Genomic DNA, 16,877 nt, shown 5'->3' on the forward strand with positions numbered 1-16,877 from the left:
CTACCCATGCGTGAATTTGATTAGGAGGCCAGGAACTCTTGAAGATGGGCCTTCTTTTGGATTGTTTGAACCTGGTAGCCCCGATGCTTTGCTGTTTCAGGATGTGCCACAAGTTGAATCACCTCCTAGGTCACCTGCTGTTGATATTGAGTCATTCATGGAGATTCGAGAGGGGAGCCCGAAGTTTGACAACCTTTTTGTTGCTGCCACTTCACCCGGTCCTGTTTATGATGTCACTCCACTTGCGAGGATCCCGCCAATATCAACTGGCCCTGCAGGTTTCTATAAGTCATTCCTGCATTTTTTTGTTTACGCAACATGTCACTCCACTTTTCTTTATTTTTGAAACTCAGCACATGTATGATTCAAAACTGTTACTCACTATTTCTTTCCGCTTTCTTTTTTCATTTTTTTGGGCAGAAGCTTGTATTGATGATATAACAGAGGAGGCACAGGTTGAAGTCAGCAGCGGGCGAGGCCATGATCAGAAGCATCCTACACTTAAGCGAGTTGCACCTACCGAACCAACCGCAGCAAAGTTGCCGAAAATGAAGAAGAAAAAATTGATGCAATGGATGATGCGATATACCAGAGGTACTGTTGTACCAATTACAAGATAAAGGACCCACCTCGAGGCGAGCCACTGTAAGTTTCTTTTCATGCATTTTTCCTTTTTTGTGTGCTGAGATAAAATAAACCAGAACAATAGTTTCACAACTACTAACCAAGTTTCTGTCCTCTCTTGTAACAAATTAGCCCTTCATTCATAAGGGTAGGTGGTTTCGATATTTCATTCAAACATTTCAGCAACGGGCTCAAAAAGCGGGCTCATGTGAACAACGAGGTGATGTCACTCTATATTGAAAGTTTCAACATTGAGCACATGTACAACTCAAGCAAGCCTAGGAAGTTTGCATTCTCACCGCATGTTGCTGTGAGTTAACTATCCATCTTGTTCCATATTGTTGTCACTTGACAATTTGCAACGCAACATATTATGTTTTAGATGATAGCCACACTCCTTTTTCACTTTCTGTTTGTTGCGATGTTTTTGCTTATGTATACAGACAAAACTCAGTGTGGACCCAAGTTCATTCAATCCAAATTCATGCACCAAAGATTTCAAAAGGGCCTGTGAGAAGAACGACATTGCCAAATCTGATCAAGTAAGGCTTTTTGTTCATTGCTTTCCGATGTTTTGTCTACATTGCAATAATTTTTTCCACCTTGCTGGGCAGAAAATAAAGTTCTAAAAATTTCAGAACCATGACATATGTTGCAGAAACTTTCTACAACTAGACCACCGTTGCGAAATAATTCTTCCACCGTTGCAGAAATAACTACAACAACACCAATTATGCAATAAAAAATGCTGCAACTAATTCTCCAACTAAAAATGTTTAAAATGTGCTTCTGCCTTGACATGTTGCGACTTTTTTTAAAACTTTTTGCTTCTGCATTGAAACCAGTAGATAGCATCCAGTGTGTGGAGTCAGGGCAGTAGTATTCCGAAGTTGCATATGCTTTTCTGCAACTCCACGATATGCATGACAGCACCAGGCCACCATAGATTGGCCAGCGTCCCCCATGACAACACCAACCGACCCTGTATAATTCATTTTGCAGTTGTTCTTCACCATTGTGAAACAAGACCATTGGGCGCTTGTCGTTGTAAACTTGATGCATAAACAGTTCAACGTTTTCGACTCCAACAGTCAAGACTGTGACTATGTCAGCATCCTCGAGAAGCCTTGTTGCAATTTGGTATGGGTTAGCATTTGTTTTCTTCTTTTTTCGCCATGATTTTTTTTCAAATCAATGTTTCGGAAGCAACCAACCTCCATTTTTGCAGATAGAGAACTTCAAAACTCTGGTGAGGGAAAGAAACCCATGGAAGCATGATCTAGACAAGTTTGAGCGCTTCAATCCATCACGCTACCCACAACAGTCAACAACGTAGTGTTTTCCGCGATTATACATTATTTATGGCAACTTTTTATTTCATATATGTGATCTCATTTTTCTCCAACTTTTTCCCCTGGCAGATTTGATTGCGGCTTGTTTGCTATTCTATACATGGAGAATTTAACTGCAAAAGGGTTAAAGCCATTCAGCACAGTATGACTTTGCCTTTCCTCTTTTCTCGCTACTCATTTTTTTTATGAAACATGTGTTGCGTAATCTCTGTTGCGGACACAATAGCTTTTCCCTTTTTTTTGCTAGTAGTATCTAAACATGTGTTTTTCTTTTGTTGATGTGTATGATCAGGACACAACTTCGTTGCTCAACTTCCGCAAGTACATCGCAGCAAAGCTTTTCAAACACCCGCAAAACACCCTCAGCTCGGAGGAGGAGCTCCAGAAGTTGCTGAAAAAATCTTAGATTCAAGTGGATGGTCGACCGCAACAAGACGTAGCTAGTAGTAGTTTAGGCTTCTTTTTTTCAGTGCATGTGTACGCGACATGTTTTTGCAACGGAGTTCTCTAGTAGATGTGGTACATTATCTAGCTGGTACATTATCTAGTTTGCAGTTACCTGATCCTCATTTGTACACATGACAAAATCCCAAATACAAACGGGTAGTTTCCTGATCCTGATGATGTGTTTTTCCTGATGATGCAACAAAGAAACCTTTTTTAAGTCTGTGTAACATGTTTTTTTATGTAACATTTTGGTACATTAGTAATTTTTCTCATGGATACATCTCTGCAAGATATGCACGCCCTGCAAAAATGAAAATCAACATAAACAAGATTTTTTCCGTAACAAGATCATGAACAGGGGACACACTGTATTTTTGCTTCCTTATTTTCTCGCTTCATTACTTCCAGCCACATTTCTGAAACAGGGTTTCTATTTGTAAATCATTTCTGCAACACATTTTATGCAGCATGACATTCGTTGCAGGAAATAGTATATAACAAACTTTGTATAACGAGATGAAATAGTACAGTTACAAAATATATGATCAACAATAACTGAAGCTACAAGAATCAGACCCTGTTTTCCAAACACTGTCTATTGTTTATCAAGATGAAAATAAAACAAAAAAATTGTCTACTGTTTGGTCGCCTCCATTTTTTTGTCAATCTTTTTTCCTACAGGTTCAGTTGCGTCATTTGGCCAACTCTTTGATCATTTGCAAGCACAGCTCTCAAGTACTGACATTGTGGAACTGCATGTCCAACCACAGAGCAGAATTGGCATTTTTGGGGTACAGTTGCTGCCTCCATTGCAGCTCTTAGGGTGCCACATGTTTGAATGTTGTGTCCTAATTCGTTGCAGTGCTTGTAGCGAACAGTCCTTTTTGGAGCTGTTGTCTTGCCTGACGTTGTTGCTTTTTTCTTTTGATTTTTCATCTTCTTCTTTTGTTCATCATCTCGCTGCTCTACAAGCGTCTTCTTTCTCTTCTCTCTATCAGTTGGTCGCCCTTTCTTAGGCACACGAGCTGGGTTTTGCAGCATATCGGAGCTTTGGTATTGTCGCATGTCACCATTTAGTGGTACCGTTGCCGCAGCGGCTGCTGTTGGAGGTTCACTCTGCTGTGCAGCTTGTTGAACATGCATGGCTCCTCTCTTGGCCGCTGCTATGGCAGGCTCAAGGGCTTTAATTGCATCATCCAATATTCTGTAGGCATCATCATTGCAACATGCATTAGAGGCAAGCCATGTCAACCTTCGACACAGCGAGTTGTATTTCAGAGTGTTTGTCGAGGGGTGCCCAAAGTCCAGCAACCTGCCAGTCCTACCCATGCTTGTTGTGGCTGCTTCAGACCATCTCTCCAATAAGTATTGCTGCGGAATTACTTGCACATTGAGATGAACCATTGCCCTTATTATGTGTGCACAAATCAGCCCATTCATCTCAAAGTAGTGGCAGCTGCACTCAAACAGCCCTTCATCCATCACAACACGCACAGAATATGCCTTCGGATTCTCATAGGAGGTTGCTTTCAGCTCAAACATGGCACCGTGTCCTTGGTAGTCAATGTCTTGGTTGATAATGAAGCCAGTAGAAGTTGTCACCTGTTTCTGAAACTTACCAAAGACACTGCGGGTGTAGTACGCAGCAGCTTGGCGCTCAATGTTGTAGCTGCAACAACATAAGAAAAAATAAGTCAACAACAACAATTTTTTTGTTTGTTTTTTGATTTTTTGGCAAATCATGAGAAGTATGTCTACCGAGAGTATAGTGGTGGAGCTGTTGTTTCACTAGTGAATCCAGCATTGTCCTCACGATCAAGCATAGTTTCCTGACACATTTCATATTGCTGCACAAACCTCCAAACGGAGTCAGCTGGTCGAATCAGGGTCTTGAAATATGAGTTGAGCCCCTCAGACCTGCCTGTTGTGCTTGTGAACGGGAAGAATTTGTTCTTGAAATATGCTGGTGCCCACGTGTGCCTTGTTCGCCACATATTCTTGAGGTGTTTGTTTTCTGCAACTTCAAAACCATGCAACATGTGCTGCCATGTTTCCTCAAATTCTAAAACAGTTTCAGATTGATTGATACAAGTGTAGAACACATCTGCAAAAGCCTCGTTCGTGCTTAACAACCTCCCCAACTTGGACCGTGCATTGCTAAGCACATGAAACTTGCAACACCTATGGCAAGTGTTCGGGAACACTTGATCAATGGTTGTTGCCATGGCTTGGTCCTGGTCAATCATGATGCTCGTTATCCATCGCAACCATCCACTGCTGGAACACCCACTTAAATGTGTCAATAGTTTCATCCGGCAACAGGGCACATCCTAGTGCAATTGTCTGGAGGTGGTTGTTTACACCAACTATAGGAGCAAATGGCATGTTGTATCTGTTTGTGCAGAACGTTGTATCGAAGAATACACGATCTTTGTATTTCGGGTACAACGCCCTTGTTCTCCCATCAACCCAAAACAAGGCAGTCACAGAGTTTGTTGCAGGATCTTGCTGTTTCGCAAAGAAAAACTCTTGATTCTCACCCTTCCTCCTCTCAAAATACTTCACTGTCATATCCATGTCTCGGAATGTTAACCCTCTACGGAGCTTTGCACGTTCATTTGTAACGGCTCTCTTCACATACGGGAGTATCCTAGTGTCACCTCCATGGATCCTACCAAGGACACTCATGCATTCTGAATTGGAGAGGTTCACATCATGCATCGTCAACAACAGTTGGTAATCCTCGCTGGGTATGCTGCGATGCGAGCGGTAGTACCTAACACGCTCCGACTGATCCATCATCGGATGTGTATGCTCCGCAACAAAACAAGTCACTGTCCACCTCCCCTCCCTTAGCCCAACAATCATATGCGCCTTACAATCATGATGGAGCATTCTGTTTTTTTGACGTTTTCTTGTGACATCCATCCCCTCACTAGGCTGCCTACAAGAGTTGCTGGTTCCAGTTGCAATGCTCTCTGACGTGCTGCTGGTTTCCGTTTTAACGGGTTTTCTAGCGTGCACACATCCAAAGACCCTCTTTATCAGGGTTGCATCCTCTTTCTTTTGGCCTCTCTTCTGGGTGAATTTTGAAGTAGATATATGCGTTCCAAAACCCAACTTGAATGCATAGTCGTTGTAGAATTTGCGAGCATCGTCAACTGTGTCAAACACCATCCCAACATAGGGCGGCAACGGCTGGGAAGAAACATCTCCATCATCTGAATCATATTGGCTTGCATCTTCAGCATCTTCAGCAAACAACAAACCTTCTGAATCTTCATCATCAGGAGCAGAAAAATTTCCATGGACATAGCTTCCTTCACCTTCAGTTACATGTACCTGCAACAGAATTATTGTGCAACAATCATTTCATACCTCAAAAATCACATATGATAGTGTTGCAACAAAATCAAATCAATAGTAACTGAAATTGGGAGCAGGGGGACAACTAAACAGGCAAATTTTTCAGGTTCAGTTTCTGAAACTAGGCAATTGTTCAGAAGCTATAGAGGCTCATTTTTGCTCTGTTTTTCAGAGGAATAGGTTCATTCCAACTAATTTCAGAAACTAGGCATTTGTTTCTGCAACTAAGTTCAGCAACAGTGTCATTCTTTCACTAGTAAAAAAAGTAAGAACAGGTTCAGAAACTAGGCAGGTTCAGGAACAAGTTCAGAAATTAGGCAGGTTCAGGAACAGGTTCAGAAAGACACAGGTGTTCATTCTTTCACTTTGGATCAGAGCTACAGTTTCAGAAACAGAAGGTCTCATCGAATTTCGTTGACGGGATCTGCTCGATGTGGGTTTAGGAAACACCACCGAAGGATTTGTGAAACAACTCGAAGATCCAGCTCGCGGCGGAAGCTCCCCGAAGGCGCTTGGAGCTGAGAAAGATGGCCGGGCTCGGTCAGCTAGGTTGGCATCCGATCCGACCATCTGGCGCGCGATGTGGTGCGCCATGGAGTTCAGGCACGCCGGCGCTGGCGGCGTCGTGAGGTTGCGGGGCGGCGTAGGTTTGTCGGTGGCCGTGGTGGTTTGCGGGCAGCGCCGCGGTGGTTGGAGCAGTTGCTACCGGGGCGGTGCCACGGTGGTTGGAGGCGGTGGCGGCGGCCGGCTTCGCGGTGGTTGGACGCGGTGGCTGCGGTGGGCACAGTCTGTCGGAACCGCAGCAGGCTATCAGTTTCTAAAACTGAGCAGCAATTTCAGGTTCTATTTGGTCGAAAGATCTCGGATCGGACGGACGACAACGCTTATATCGAACGGCTATACCGGTGGTGGATACTTCTTACGTATTCGTCGGCGGACGCGTAGCGTCTTCCTTAAGAAAAGGCAGAAAATAGAAGTAAAGCGTGCAGCAAGAGTACACTGCGAGTGGACACTCTTGGTAATCTGGATTCTTCTGGTATCCGACGGATACGCCACGTCGTCTTAACGGACCCCGGCCCCACTTCGCCCTCCCCGTCTCCCCGCCGTTGCGCTGCCGTTCCAAAACCCTAGCCCCACCCCCACCCCCACCCTCAAGAATGGCCGACGCCGCAGCGCTCGCCGCCGCCGTCGTATCCGCGGCCACGCCCCCGGCGGCGGCCGCCGCGGCCTCCGCCGTGCTCGACTACCTCGCCCGCCACGCCCCCGCCGACCACCCGCGCGCCTTCTTCGCCGACGCCTTCCCCGCCGTCCTCTACCGCCTCTTCGTCTCCTCCCCGTCCTCCCCCTCCTTCCTCGACCTCGCCGCCGCCGACCCCGACCCGGCGCTCGCCGGCCTCCTCCTCGCCCTCCTCGCCCCCTCCGGCCCGCTCCTCGCCGCCGCGGCCGCCGCCGACCGCCGCGCCCTCATCCGCTTCGTCTTCCCCTCCGAGCGCCTCCCCTACTGGCTCCGCGTCGCGCTCGCCGACCCCAACGCCCCCGGCCGCGCCCTCGCCTCCCCGCTCCTCGCCGCCCGCGTCGGCTCCGAGCTCCACCTCTCCGTCTTCGAGTACTTCCTCTTCTGGTTCGCATACTACCCCGTCTCCTCCGCCAATCCCGCCGCCTCCATCTCCGCCTCTGCTCCGACCCACAAATCGCGCTCCCGCATCGAGTCCTGGGTCTCCACCCTCGCACCCACCTCCGGCGGCACGCGCAAGCCAGGCCAGAAGCCTGAGCCATGTCTGTACCTCAAGCTGCTGTACGCATATCTCAGGGAGTTTGTGCCGACAGCCGCGTGCACGCCGGTGCGCCGGCTCACCGGCACCCTCCTGCAGCGCACCGCCAGCCAGGAAGGCGCTGACGCCGCTGACCCTTTTGATCGCGCCGAGTTCTTCCTCCACACGCTCGTCCAGTTCTGGCTCGTGGGGGACGACTTCTCGCCGCTGCCTGTGCAGACGTACCGCGCGTTCGGACTCAAGCTGCCCTCCCGGGCTCGCGCCGAGCTGAGCGAGCAGCCGCCGTCCCCTGGGCTCGGGGATGCCGTCAAGCTGCTCGTCATGTACCTCAACTACTGTGTTGGTGGTCCTGCACGTATGGTGTTTGAAGGAATGACAGCGAGGAATGTGGTCTGCGATAGCCAGGTTGGGTTCTGGAATCCCCTGATACAGAGGCCTATGTATCGGTTTGTGTTGAGGGCCTTCTTGTTCTGCCCCATTGGTGCGGTGATAAAGAATGCAACGCAAGTTTTCTCTATGTGGTTGGCATATATGGAGCCATGGAAGGTTACGCAACGGGAGCTGGATGAGTATGACGCGTCCCTGATGCAGGGGACGGGCACACAGGTGATGCAGAAAGGGGAGCTGCTGTATACTCCGTCGTGGAAGAATTATGTGCTGTCCAATTACCTGTTCTATAGCTCGATGGTGGTGCATTTCCTGGGTTTTGCACACAAGTTTATCCATTCTGATGTCTCCTCAGTGCTCGTGATGATTTTAAAGGTTAGCCCTGGCTCCTGAGTTTTACATCTGTTGCCATGCCATACGTGATTGAATTTATGTTCAGCGTTAGATTTAGCTGCTTGAGGTCTCATATTCCCTGATGGTCATTAATGCCAAGAAGTTGTGACAACTGAAACATGAGAAATGAGGGTGCTGGATTTGTGCCTTGCAGGTGTCAGGGTCTTAGTTGTTTTACTAGCTCAGTACATGTTTTGCAACTAAAAATGATTTTTAGGCTCATGATGGTGTTTTTAGCTTCATGCTTTGGTGTATGATAAGGAAGCCGATACGGCCAAGATGAACCACCAGGAGATAGACATCTGTGAAAGTACATCTGTGAAAGTTCATAGGTGCGGGAGTTTGTTGTTCTTGTTCGGTCCTTCGAAGCTAGGATTGTAAATATATGATTGAGAAACTCCCACTGTTCTGAACGGTACATGCCATAAAATATAATTTGTGAAATCAGGACATAGCGAAATTATATAGTCTGTGAATGGAGCATCCTTGGTAGGTATGTCGATCTGTAAGCTTTTGAGCTAATAGTTTCTGCACATTTCTGTTTATGTACAAATAATGTCATAACCTGCCACCAGTGATGTTGTGCCTGTATCTATATGTCTTCAATAGTTTAAGCCTCCTACACTGCCCTGCTAAGTTTGCCAAACTTAAATGTAAATGTGCGAGTCTGTAACATGCTTAAGGTCCTTTGTTGGAAGTTCTTACTTTATTTGCAGTGTTTTAAGGCTCTCTGTTCAGTGTATACTCTCCAAAAGTATTTGTCATGCATTTCTGTGCCGAACGGTCTATGATGATTGTTTTGTCAAGGTGCCTATTGTGGTTATGTGTAATTCAAAGGTTTCCATTACAGCAGGGAGAAGCAAGCTAGTCAGTGTCATATGAACAAGTTAATGAAATACAAGAAATGTTTGTTTATTTTGTTTTGCACTATCCTTGAGTATTATTGGGCCAATTACATGCTTGTTTTGTATTATTCAGGTATTGGAAGTCTTGTCTTCCTCAACAGAACTGGTGGATCTTCTATATAAAGTGGATATTGCCTATCATTCTAGACTGGTTACTTCACCGTCATCTTCATCAGAATCAGATGATGTAATGAAGTATGTTCCGTCAATCCGTGAGCAGCTAAAGGTGTGTTACAGCTAAATTGTGATTTGAAATTTGTATTTGATTGCGTCATGAAGTTGCTGTCCTAACCTGTGCGATCTATTTTCAGGACTGGGAGGATGGTCTGACAGAAACTGATGCAGATGGATCTTTCTTGCATGAGCATTGGAACTCTGATCTAAGACTTTTCAATAGTGGTGAGGACGGGGCTTATCATCTGCTTCAGGTACACATTTTGTTACGTGATTTGTAATTTAGCCTGTTTGTTCTAGTCACTTTAACCATGATTACTATATCACAGCATCACATGCTTGATTCCACTTCCAGTATATGTGTCCATTTTCAGTTCAACCGTATTAATACTTGAGTTGTACTCCCTCCGATCCCTTTTACTCCGCGCATAACTTTTTTCTGTTTTTTCCCTATTAGTCTGCGCATTAGCATCTCTTGGCTGTTCTTTTCTATTCTACCGCCAATTATTAGCTTCACATGCAACCGTTTGCGGCGCTTGGGAGGGAGAGGCTGGCAATGGCAGCCAATCAGTTTGCATGCGGAGCTGCATGCTGGCTGGCTTGTGAGGACCGCGCTTTGGCAGTAGCACCGCTGCATGCAGCCAGTCAGTTTACACACAGTATTTAAAAGACAGTAACTTCTCCCATCCAAACATAGGGGTATACTAGTCCAAGACTACTCCCAGAAACCCCTCCTTGATATGCGGGTCAGCACTTATACGCACACTAAAAGGAATCGGAGGGAGTACTGCTGAACAAATCAACCTGAGTTACATGATTATCCTAGTTTAGAACTAGTAGCGAAGATTTTATTTGGAGTTGCCTTATACTTCCTCCGTTCCTAAATACAAGTCTTTTTAGAGGTTTCACTAGGAGACTACATACGGATGTATATAGACACACTTCAGAGTGTAGATTCACTCATTTTGTTTCGTATGTAGTCCTCCAGTGAAATCTCTAAAAAGACTTATATTTAGAAATGTAGGGAGTATTGTTGGAAGATAGTTTAGTGATTTGTCTGGCATAACTTACACTTCCATTAAGACTATAACTCTGTTAAACTATATTTTGTATCAATGTTGAGGGACTGGGAGAACAATTTGTAATTTCGCTAAAATTACTTTGTGCATACTGGTGAATTATTTTCATTTGTGCTCTTCTTGTGTGTGTTTGTGTGTGTGTGTGTATTCTTAATTTTCTAAAAGCTAAACAAGGGTGAATGCTGATTTCAGTTTTTCATTTCTCTGAAGCTGCTTCTGATCCGAGCAGAGTTGGAGATACAACGCCTGCCAGGTGACACAGTACAAGCTCTCCAGTCGTTGGATCTGATAAAATCGCGGATGAAAAAGATCTTCCAGGGCCGCATCGAAGGCATCCACCACCAGACTACTTCGGCGCAAGAGTTGCAGCATCAACATCCAGGGCGTGGCGAGATATTTACACCTAAGCATCCCCATTCAGGGAGGAGCAAGTTTGGTGAAGTCAGATACAGAGGTGACTGGATGAAGAGGCCCATCTCGGAGACCGAAGTGGCGTGGCTCGCGAGGATCCTGATCCACCTCTCTGACCGGCTGAACGACGCCCTTCGACTTGGCTGCGAGGGTACTGCCGATGATAGCGCCGCTAACCCGACGTACATCAAGTTTGATCGGAACGAGCTGACGACGATAGGGGGGCCGAAGGACGCAGCTAGGATGGCTCTCGTGGCTGTTTGTTCGCTGCTTACAGTGGTGGGACAGGCAGTGCTGAGGTTCATGAGGGCGCACAGGGTGAAGATTAATCTGAGAGTTTTTGCTTCGAAGAAGCTGCTGGCTGGTCTCGTGTTGCTGTACGCGGTGGTGGTGGGGACAAAGAGAGCTTTTTATTGAGCTTTACATGTGTTGCTTCCAGCACCGACACCGCTGCTAATGCTTCAGTTATCTTCACTGAAGCTCTCAAAGTTGGGAGATGATGGTGCATGTGATGTACAAAACCCATATGAAGGAAAGAAGAGATGAAACTCACAAAGGGATCAATTCGTTAGGTGTGTGCCGTGGAGACTGAGAGCAAGTGAACCGTACCCGCTGTCTGGGTTCTTGTTGTGCTCTCGTTAGAGAAGTGGCTGGCAACGACACTTGTGTAAAACGAAAGGAAAAAATGATGTAAACTTACGTTGTAACAGGGTTTCATAGTCCTGGAAAAAGAAAGAGAAACCTGGTTTGCTGTTTGGCTCGCCAGTTTTTGTTTATGGTTTGTTTGTCATGGAGAATTGCATTTGCTATAATGAGACTGATAACGAGGTGATCGCACTAATGAATTCTTTGCTGTGCTCTACTTCTCAGGATATACCCTCCTGCCGGTGGTTGCGTTCCATCTGGTACCAGCTTCCAACATTGCTCTGCAATGGTAGGTAACAAACCTGCATCTGTATTACCCAGTTATAATCTTACTTCTATAGTTCAACAGTTGTGTTACTGCTAATATAGTTCAGTTTAGTGTTACAACAGTAAAAGTAAAAGGAGCATACAGTACATAATTGATGCTAATATCATTGCTGCTGATTTACATGTGATGATATAAAGCCTTAGCGGGTGACACCTATCTTGATCCCTAAGCCATCAACAGAACGGAGAAAACAAAATCTCCACTGCTTCAGGAAGAACAGAGCTCCAAACCAAAGCCAGAAGCCAGAAACAATGCCAAGAATTACAGAGTAACACATCCCCAGTTCTCCCATTTTTGTGTGGTCTTCAGCTCCCTCGCCTAATGTAGGCTCACACTCGCCCAATGGGAAGCCGCAGAGCTCCAGATTGTTGCCGTACATTGATGGATCTGCAAGTGTCTGCAACTGATTCCCGGTGGGTATGCGGCCCTGTAGGTGATTGTTTGAGAGATTTAACACACCAAGGGCTGGCAGATTGGAAATGCTGGGAGGGATGCCACCGGAAAGTTCATTGCCTGAGAGGTCAAGGAACTCCAAGAGCTCCAAACTGCCGATTCTGTCTGGAATGCTGCCTGACAGGTCATTTCTGGATAAGTTGAGAAACCGGAGACCTTTGAGGTATGTTAGCTCATCCGGGATGTTCTCCGTAAGTCGATTGCATGATAGATCGATACCTGTTATTAACTGGATGCTGTTCCAAAAAGTTTGTTCACGGCCCTTCCAGTATATGTTGACACTATCAAAATGGAAAATCCGACTTGGTTGGACCGATGGGGGAAGATTATGCCGCATGGAGTTCAAATTGCCGAAGGCTACTGGAATTGATCCTGTCAAGCTATTGTTGGCCATATCGAGCAGCTGAAGTTGCGAAAGACTTGATAAGTCCGTGGGGATTTCTCCGGTGAAATTGTTTGATCTAAGTCTAAGGATTTTCAGTGATGGAAGCTGACTCCTGATCCATGTAGGGATACCACCAAAGAACTGGTTGTTCCCGATGTCCAGGGTGGTCAGGGAGTTGCAGCCTTGGAGGAACGGCGGGAAGGCGCCCACAAAGCCATTGCTAGCGATATGAAACGACTCAAGAGAGCAATTGTGGTTTGGCATGTCCATGTGAATCTCACCTGAGAACGAGTTGTTGGACAGGTCCATGACTTGCAGATTAGAAAGTTGGGAAAACTCGGGTGGAACGACACCACTGAAGTTGTTGGATGGGAGGCTCAGAACTGTTAGAAGTGGAACACTCGTTCCAATCCAAGAGGGAATATCACCCAAGAACATGTTGTTCCCAAGATCTAGGATGACAAGTGACCTGCAGGTTTCAATTACGGATGGAAAAACTCCAAGAAAGTTATTGTTTGCAAGACGAAGTGACTGGAGTTTGAGGTCCAGGCTCGTTGATATAGGAAGCTCACCTGAAAATCTATTCTTGGACAAATCCATAGCAACCATAAGTTTGAATTCCCACCAGCAATTTGGGAGCTCCCCAGTGAGTTGGTTATTTGATAGGTCCAGATCCTGGAGAGAGGTCAATCTGCAGAAGGTTTCATGAATGTTGCCAGATATTCTATTATCGTTCATGTGTAAGCGTGTAAGATTGGTACACTGCGACCAATCAGGCGATGACAAGTTCCCTGTCAGCTGATTCCCCGAGACATCGAGGTATGTCAAGTTGGGATGGACCCCAAACACCTCGGAGATGTCGCCGGTGAAATGGTTGCCTTCCAGCAGCACGCGCTGCAGCGCCGTGCAGTTCTTGAGGCATGATGGCAGCCTGCCGCTGAAGTTGTTGTGGTGTGCCGTGAAGTTTTGCATCTTGAGACCGTCACATAGACTCTGTGGCAGCTTGCCGGAGAAGCTGTTGTGTCCCAAGCTCACAACGGTTAAGTTTAGCCCCTTGCCGAGGTCCGGCGGTATGGTGCCAGTGAAGTTGTTGTCAGACAGGGCGAGGTATTGGAGATTCTTGAGCGATGTGATGGTAGCGGGAAGCTCGCCTTGGAGATTGTTGTCACGGACGGCCAAGCCCTTCAAAGCCGTCATGCCGGCAATCTCCCGTGGGATGGCGCCGGTGAGGTTGTTGAACCGGAGTCCCAACCACGTGAGGTGCTTGAGGTTACCCAAGGAGCTAGGGATGGGTCCTGTCAGATTGTTGTCCGATAAATCCAAGTGTTCCAGACTCACCAGCCCGCTCAGCTCTGCGGGGATAGGGCCCACAAGGTGGTTATTGTAGAGGAAGAGGTTGACGAGGCTGGAGAGGTGGCCGAGCTGCGGCGGAATGGAGCCGTTGAATCTGTTGTCGCCGAGGTGGAGCATGGCGAGGGAGCGCAGCCGTGAGAGGCTTGCCGGGATGGAGCCTGTGAGCATGTTGTCGCTGAGGTCGAGCACGACCAGGGCTGGAAGCACCGCGACGGCTGCGTCGAGGGCGTCGAGCGTGCCGGTGAGCCCGAGCGACCCAAGGCTGAGCGACGTGACCCGGCCGGCGGTGTCGCAGTCCACGCCGGGCCAGGAGGAGCAGACAGGCCTTGCCTTGCTCCAGCTGGACAAGACGGGTGGGACGCCGAGGCTGACCTTCCATGCCAGAAGGGCATCGGCCGGCGACGTCGCCGCGGCCGTGGTGGTCAGCAAGAGCAGGAGGAGCGTGACGGTGCCAAGGAGTCCCGCCATGTCCCCTGTTTTTTTATTTTTTATTTTGGAGAAAGTGTCCCCTGGCTGAGATAGTGCTGGGTTGGAAATGCCGTAGGAGGGTTTGTGTGGTGTGACTTCCACCAGTGACCTCGCCGGTCGTCCTCGCCATTGTTTTGCATCCTGTCTTTAGCGCCAAAGGATGGTCTCTGCTGAACATTCGTATTGATAAGGTACTACCTTTCATTTGTTGCGCATGAATAGCCTTGATTGAGTAACGTTAGACTGACATTGCAGAGCCAAGTTTTTTGATACCTGTTCTTGTCTGAAACAAGAGTTTATTCTGCTTCAATCTGGGCTCAAGTCTAACTATGGTTCGATGCATTAGTTGGCTCGGAATGTTCTTGTATGTGTGTGCGTGGCAAACATAATAAATCATATATAACCAGAGGAACAAAGATGGAACCTGGAAAAAGTAAAACAATATAGGGAAAATCTAATCTATATACATCGCATCATGGCTTTCCCGTGCGGCGGCTGACACCACATCTGTCAGCAAAAGAAACATGACCTCTTTTTATCATGCATGCATGTAATGATGTCACCCAATACATTTTAAATGATCAAAATTTAAAAAGTTTTATCTTTAAAACCATTAATTCGACTGATGATACGTTTTCGCCTTGACTTGGTTTCGACGAAATCTTTAAAACTAAATCTCATGTCGACATGTTTTGTCAACTGTTTTTTACTCGTACTTATCACATTTGTTGTACTTATTTGTCTCGTAAAAAATAACTTAATCATCATATTTTTTGGAAATTGTGTATAAATATGACACCTCGACATAAATCGAACGAGCAAGCACAAATAACTTTTTTAGGACGATAATTTATAAAAATATGACAAATCAGCATATTTAAAATCGATGACCACAAGATTTTTTTTTGGTAATTGTTAGTAAATATGACATGTCGGCATAGTTAAAATAGCAAGCACACAGAATACTTTTCTGGCAAAGTTGCATGTAAATATGACAAGTTGACGTATTTAAATTGGCAAACCAAATCTATGACATGTGTTTATATCATGTATAATAAAAATTGCTACAAGACAATAATCATTTATCAAATATGGTCGTCGGATTTAAGCAAGCGTAGTTGCTAAAAATCTATACACACGGTTGCCAAGTTGACAACTAAGTTAATTAAATATGGCTACTAAGTGTCTTATAATTTAATAACTAAATAATAGTAATCTGACAACTATCGATAAAAAAAAAGTTGTCGAAACATGTCGACATGAGATCTAGTTTTGAAGATCTTGTTGCGAGAAATCTAACGATGAAAACGGATCGTCAATTGGATTTATAGTTTATGAGATTTTTTTTTGAAAATTCAACAGTAAAAGTTTGTTGATGTCATGCCGATGTATTAGCTGCATGCATGACGGAAAACCGCTGCACGAAAAGGCGCTCGCGCGGCGCCGCTGTGTAGTGGCTCTCAACAATATAAGGGCATCTCCGGCATCGACATCAAACCGTTTGTATCCATCCGACGCGGCTGTCCGGACGCCGCAAGCCATCAAACGCCAGCAAGTATCCGTCTACGGAGCAGACTGGTCCATATTTTTTTCGCGGACCGTAAGAGCAATTCCAACTGGGCGACCCAAACGGGACGCGCGGTTTTGTTCACTTTTTATTCGTTTGGGTTGTCCATCCGTCTATCCGTGTTTTTTAAATGGGTCGAGTCAACTAGTGCACCCAACGAAAAGCAGCAAATTAAATAAGTAGGAAGAGATGGGTTGGTGGGTGGATGACAAGTGGGTTAGGCGGACACAGGTGAACGACATAGACATAGAAAATGCTCTTTTTGTGTCTGCCTGTGACCTAAATTTTGGACATGAATGGATCTGCAAGGACATAAAGATGACCCAAAATGAAAATTGGTATCTGTGTTGGGTTATCATTTTTGTCCACGCAGATTCAAATGGATATGGACGGACGAAATTGGTCCTCCCGTTGGAGTTGCTCTAACCAACCGAGGGGGATTTTGCGGCAGTCCGAACATGAGCCAAAGACTTCATGGCGATAAAACTTAACAGATTGCATTATGCGAGGGCATTACACAATAATGCTTGTTAGGAAACAACCCAATGGTTATCTTTTGTCTTTGTTTTTGTTTCCATGTGTCGCCATGATTATAGCTACTATAGTAATTGTGTTTTTATCTTTTATTTCATTTAAGTGCTAGGTTAGACCTTTGGGATGATGCAAATGTTTGTTTATCATGTTCTTTGAAAAAACAGGAACTTTTTCTATCATTATTTTATTTTATATTTTTTACCGGACCATGAAAAAATTCTAAAAATGTTACAC

The 16,877-nt window shown here is 45.8% G+C and overlaps 2 protein-coding genes across 2 annotated transcripts; one reads left to right on the forward strand and one right to left on the reverse strand.

The window, feature by feature from the left end:
- Nucleotides 1–6,381: 6,381 nt before the first annotated feature.
- On the forward strand, nucleotides 6,382–11,686 carry LOC123450912. Its single transcript, XM_045127949.1, has 5 exons — nucleotides 6,382–6,629; nucleotides 6,871–8,323; nucleotides 9,320–9,472; nucleotides 9,558–9,674; nucleotides 10,710–11,686. The coding sequence occupies exons 1-5, from the start codon at nucleotides 6,382–6,384 to the stop codon at nucleotides 11,325–11,327; spliced, it is 2,589 nt and encodes an 862-aa protein (XP_044983884.1). The 3' UTR covers nucleotides 11,328–11,686.
- An 85-nt stretch (nucleotides 11,687–11,771) lies between these two features.
- On the reverse strand, nucleotides 11,772–14,827 carry LOC123450001 (LRR receptor-like serine/threonine-protein kinase GSO2). Its single transcript, XM_045127394.1, has one exon. It carries the CDS (start codon nucleotides 14,540–14,542, stop codon nucleotides 12,023–12,025), a length of 2,520 nt encoding a protein of 839 aa, XP_044983329.1. The 5' UTR covers nucleotides 14,543–14,827; the 3' UTR covers nucleotides 11,772–12,022.
- Between the last annotated feature and the right edge of the window lie 2,050 nt (nucleotides 14,828–16,877).

This window comes from Hordeum vulgare, chromosome 4H (assembly GCF_904849725.1).
Source record: "Hordeum vulgare subsp. vulgare chromosome 4H, MorexV3_pseudomolecules_assembly, whole genome shotgun sequence".
NCBI classification, from domain to species: Eukaryota; Viridiplantae; Streptophyta; class Magnoliopsida; order Poales; family Poaceae; genus Hordeum; species Hordeum vulgare.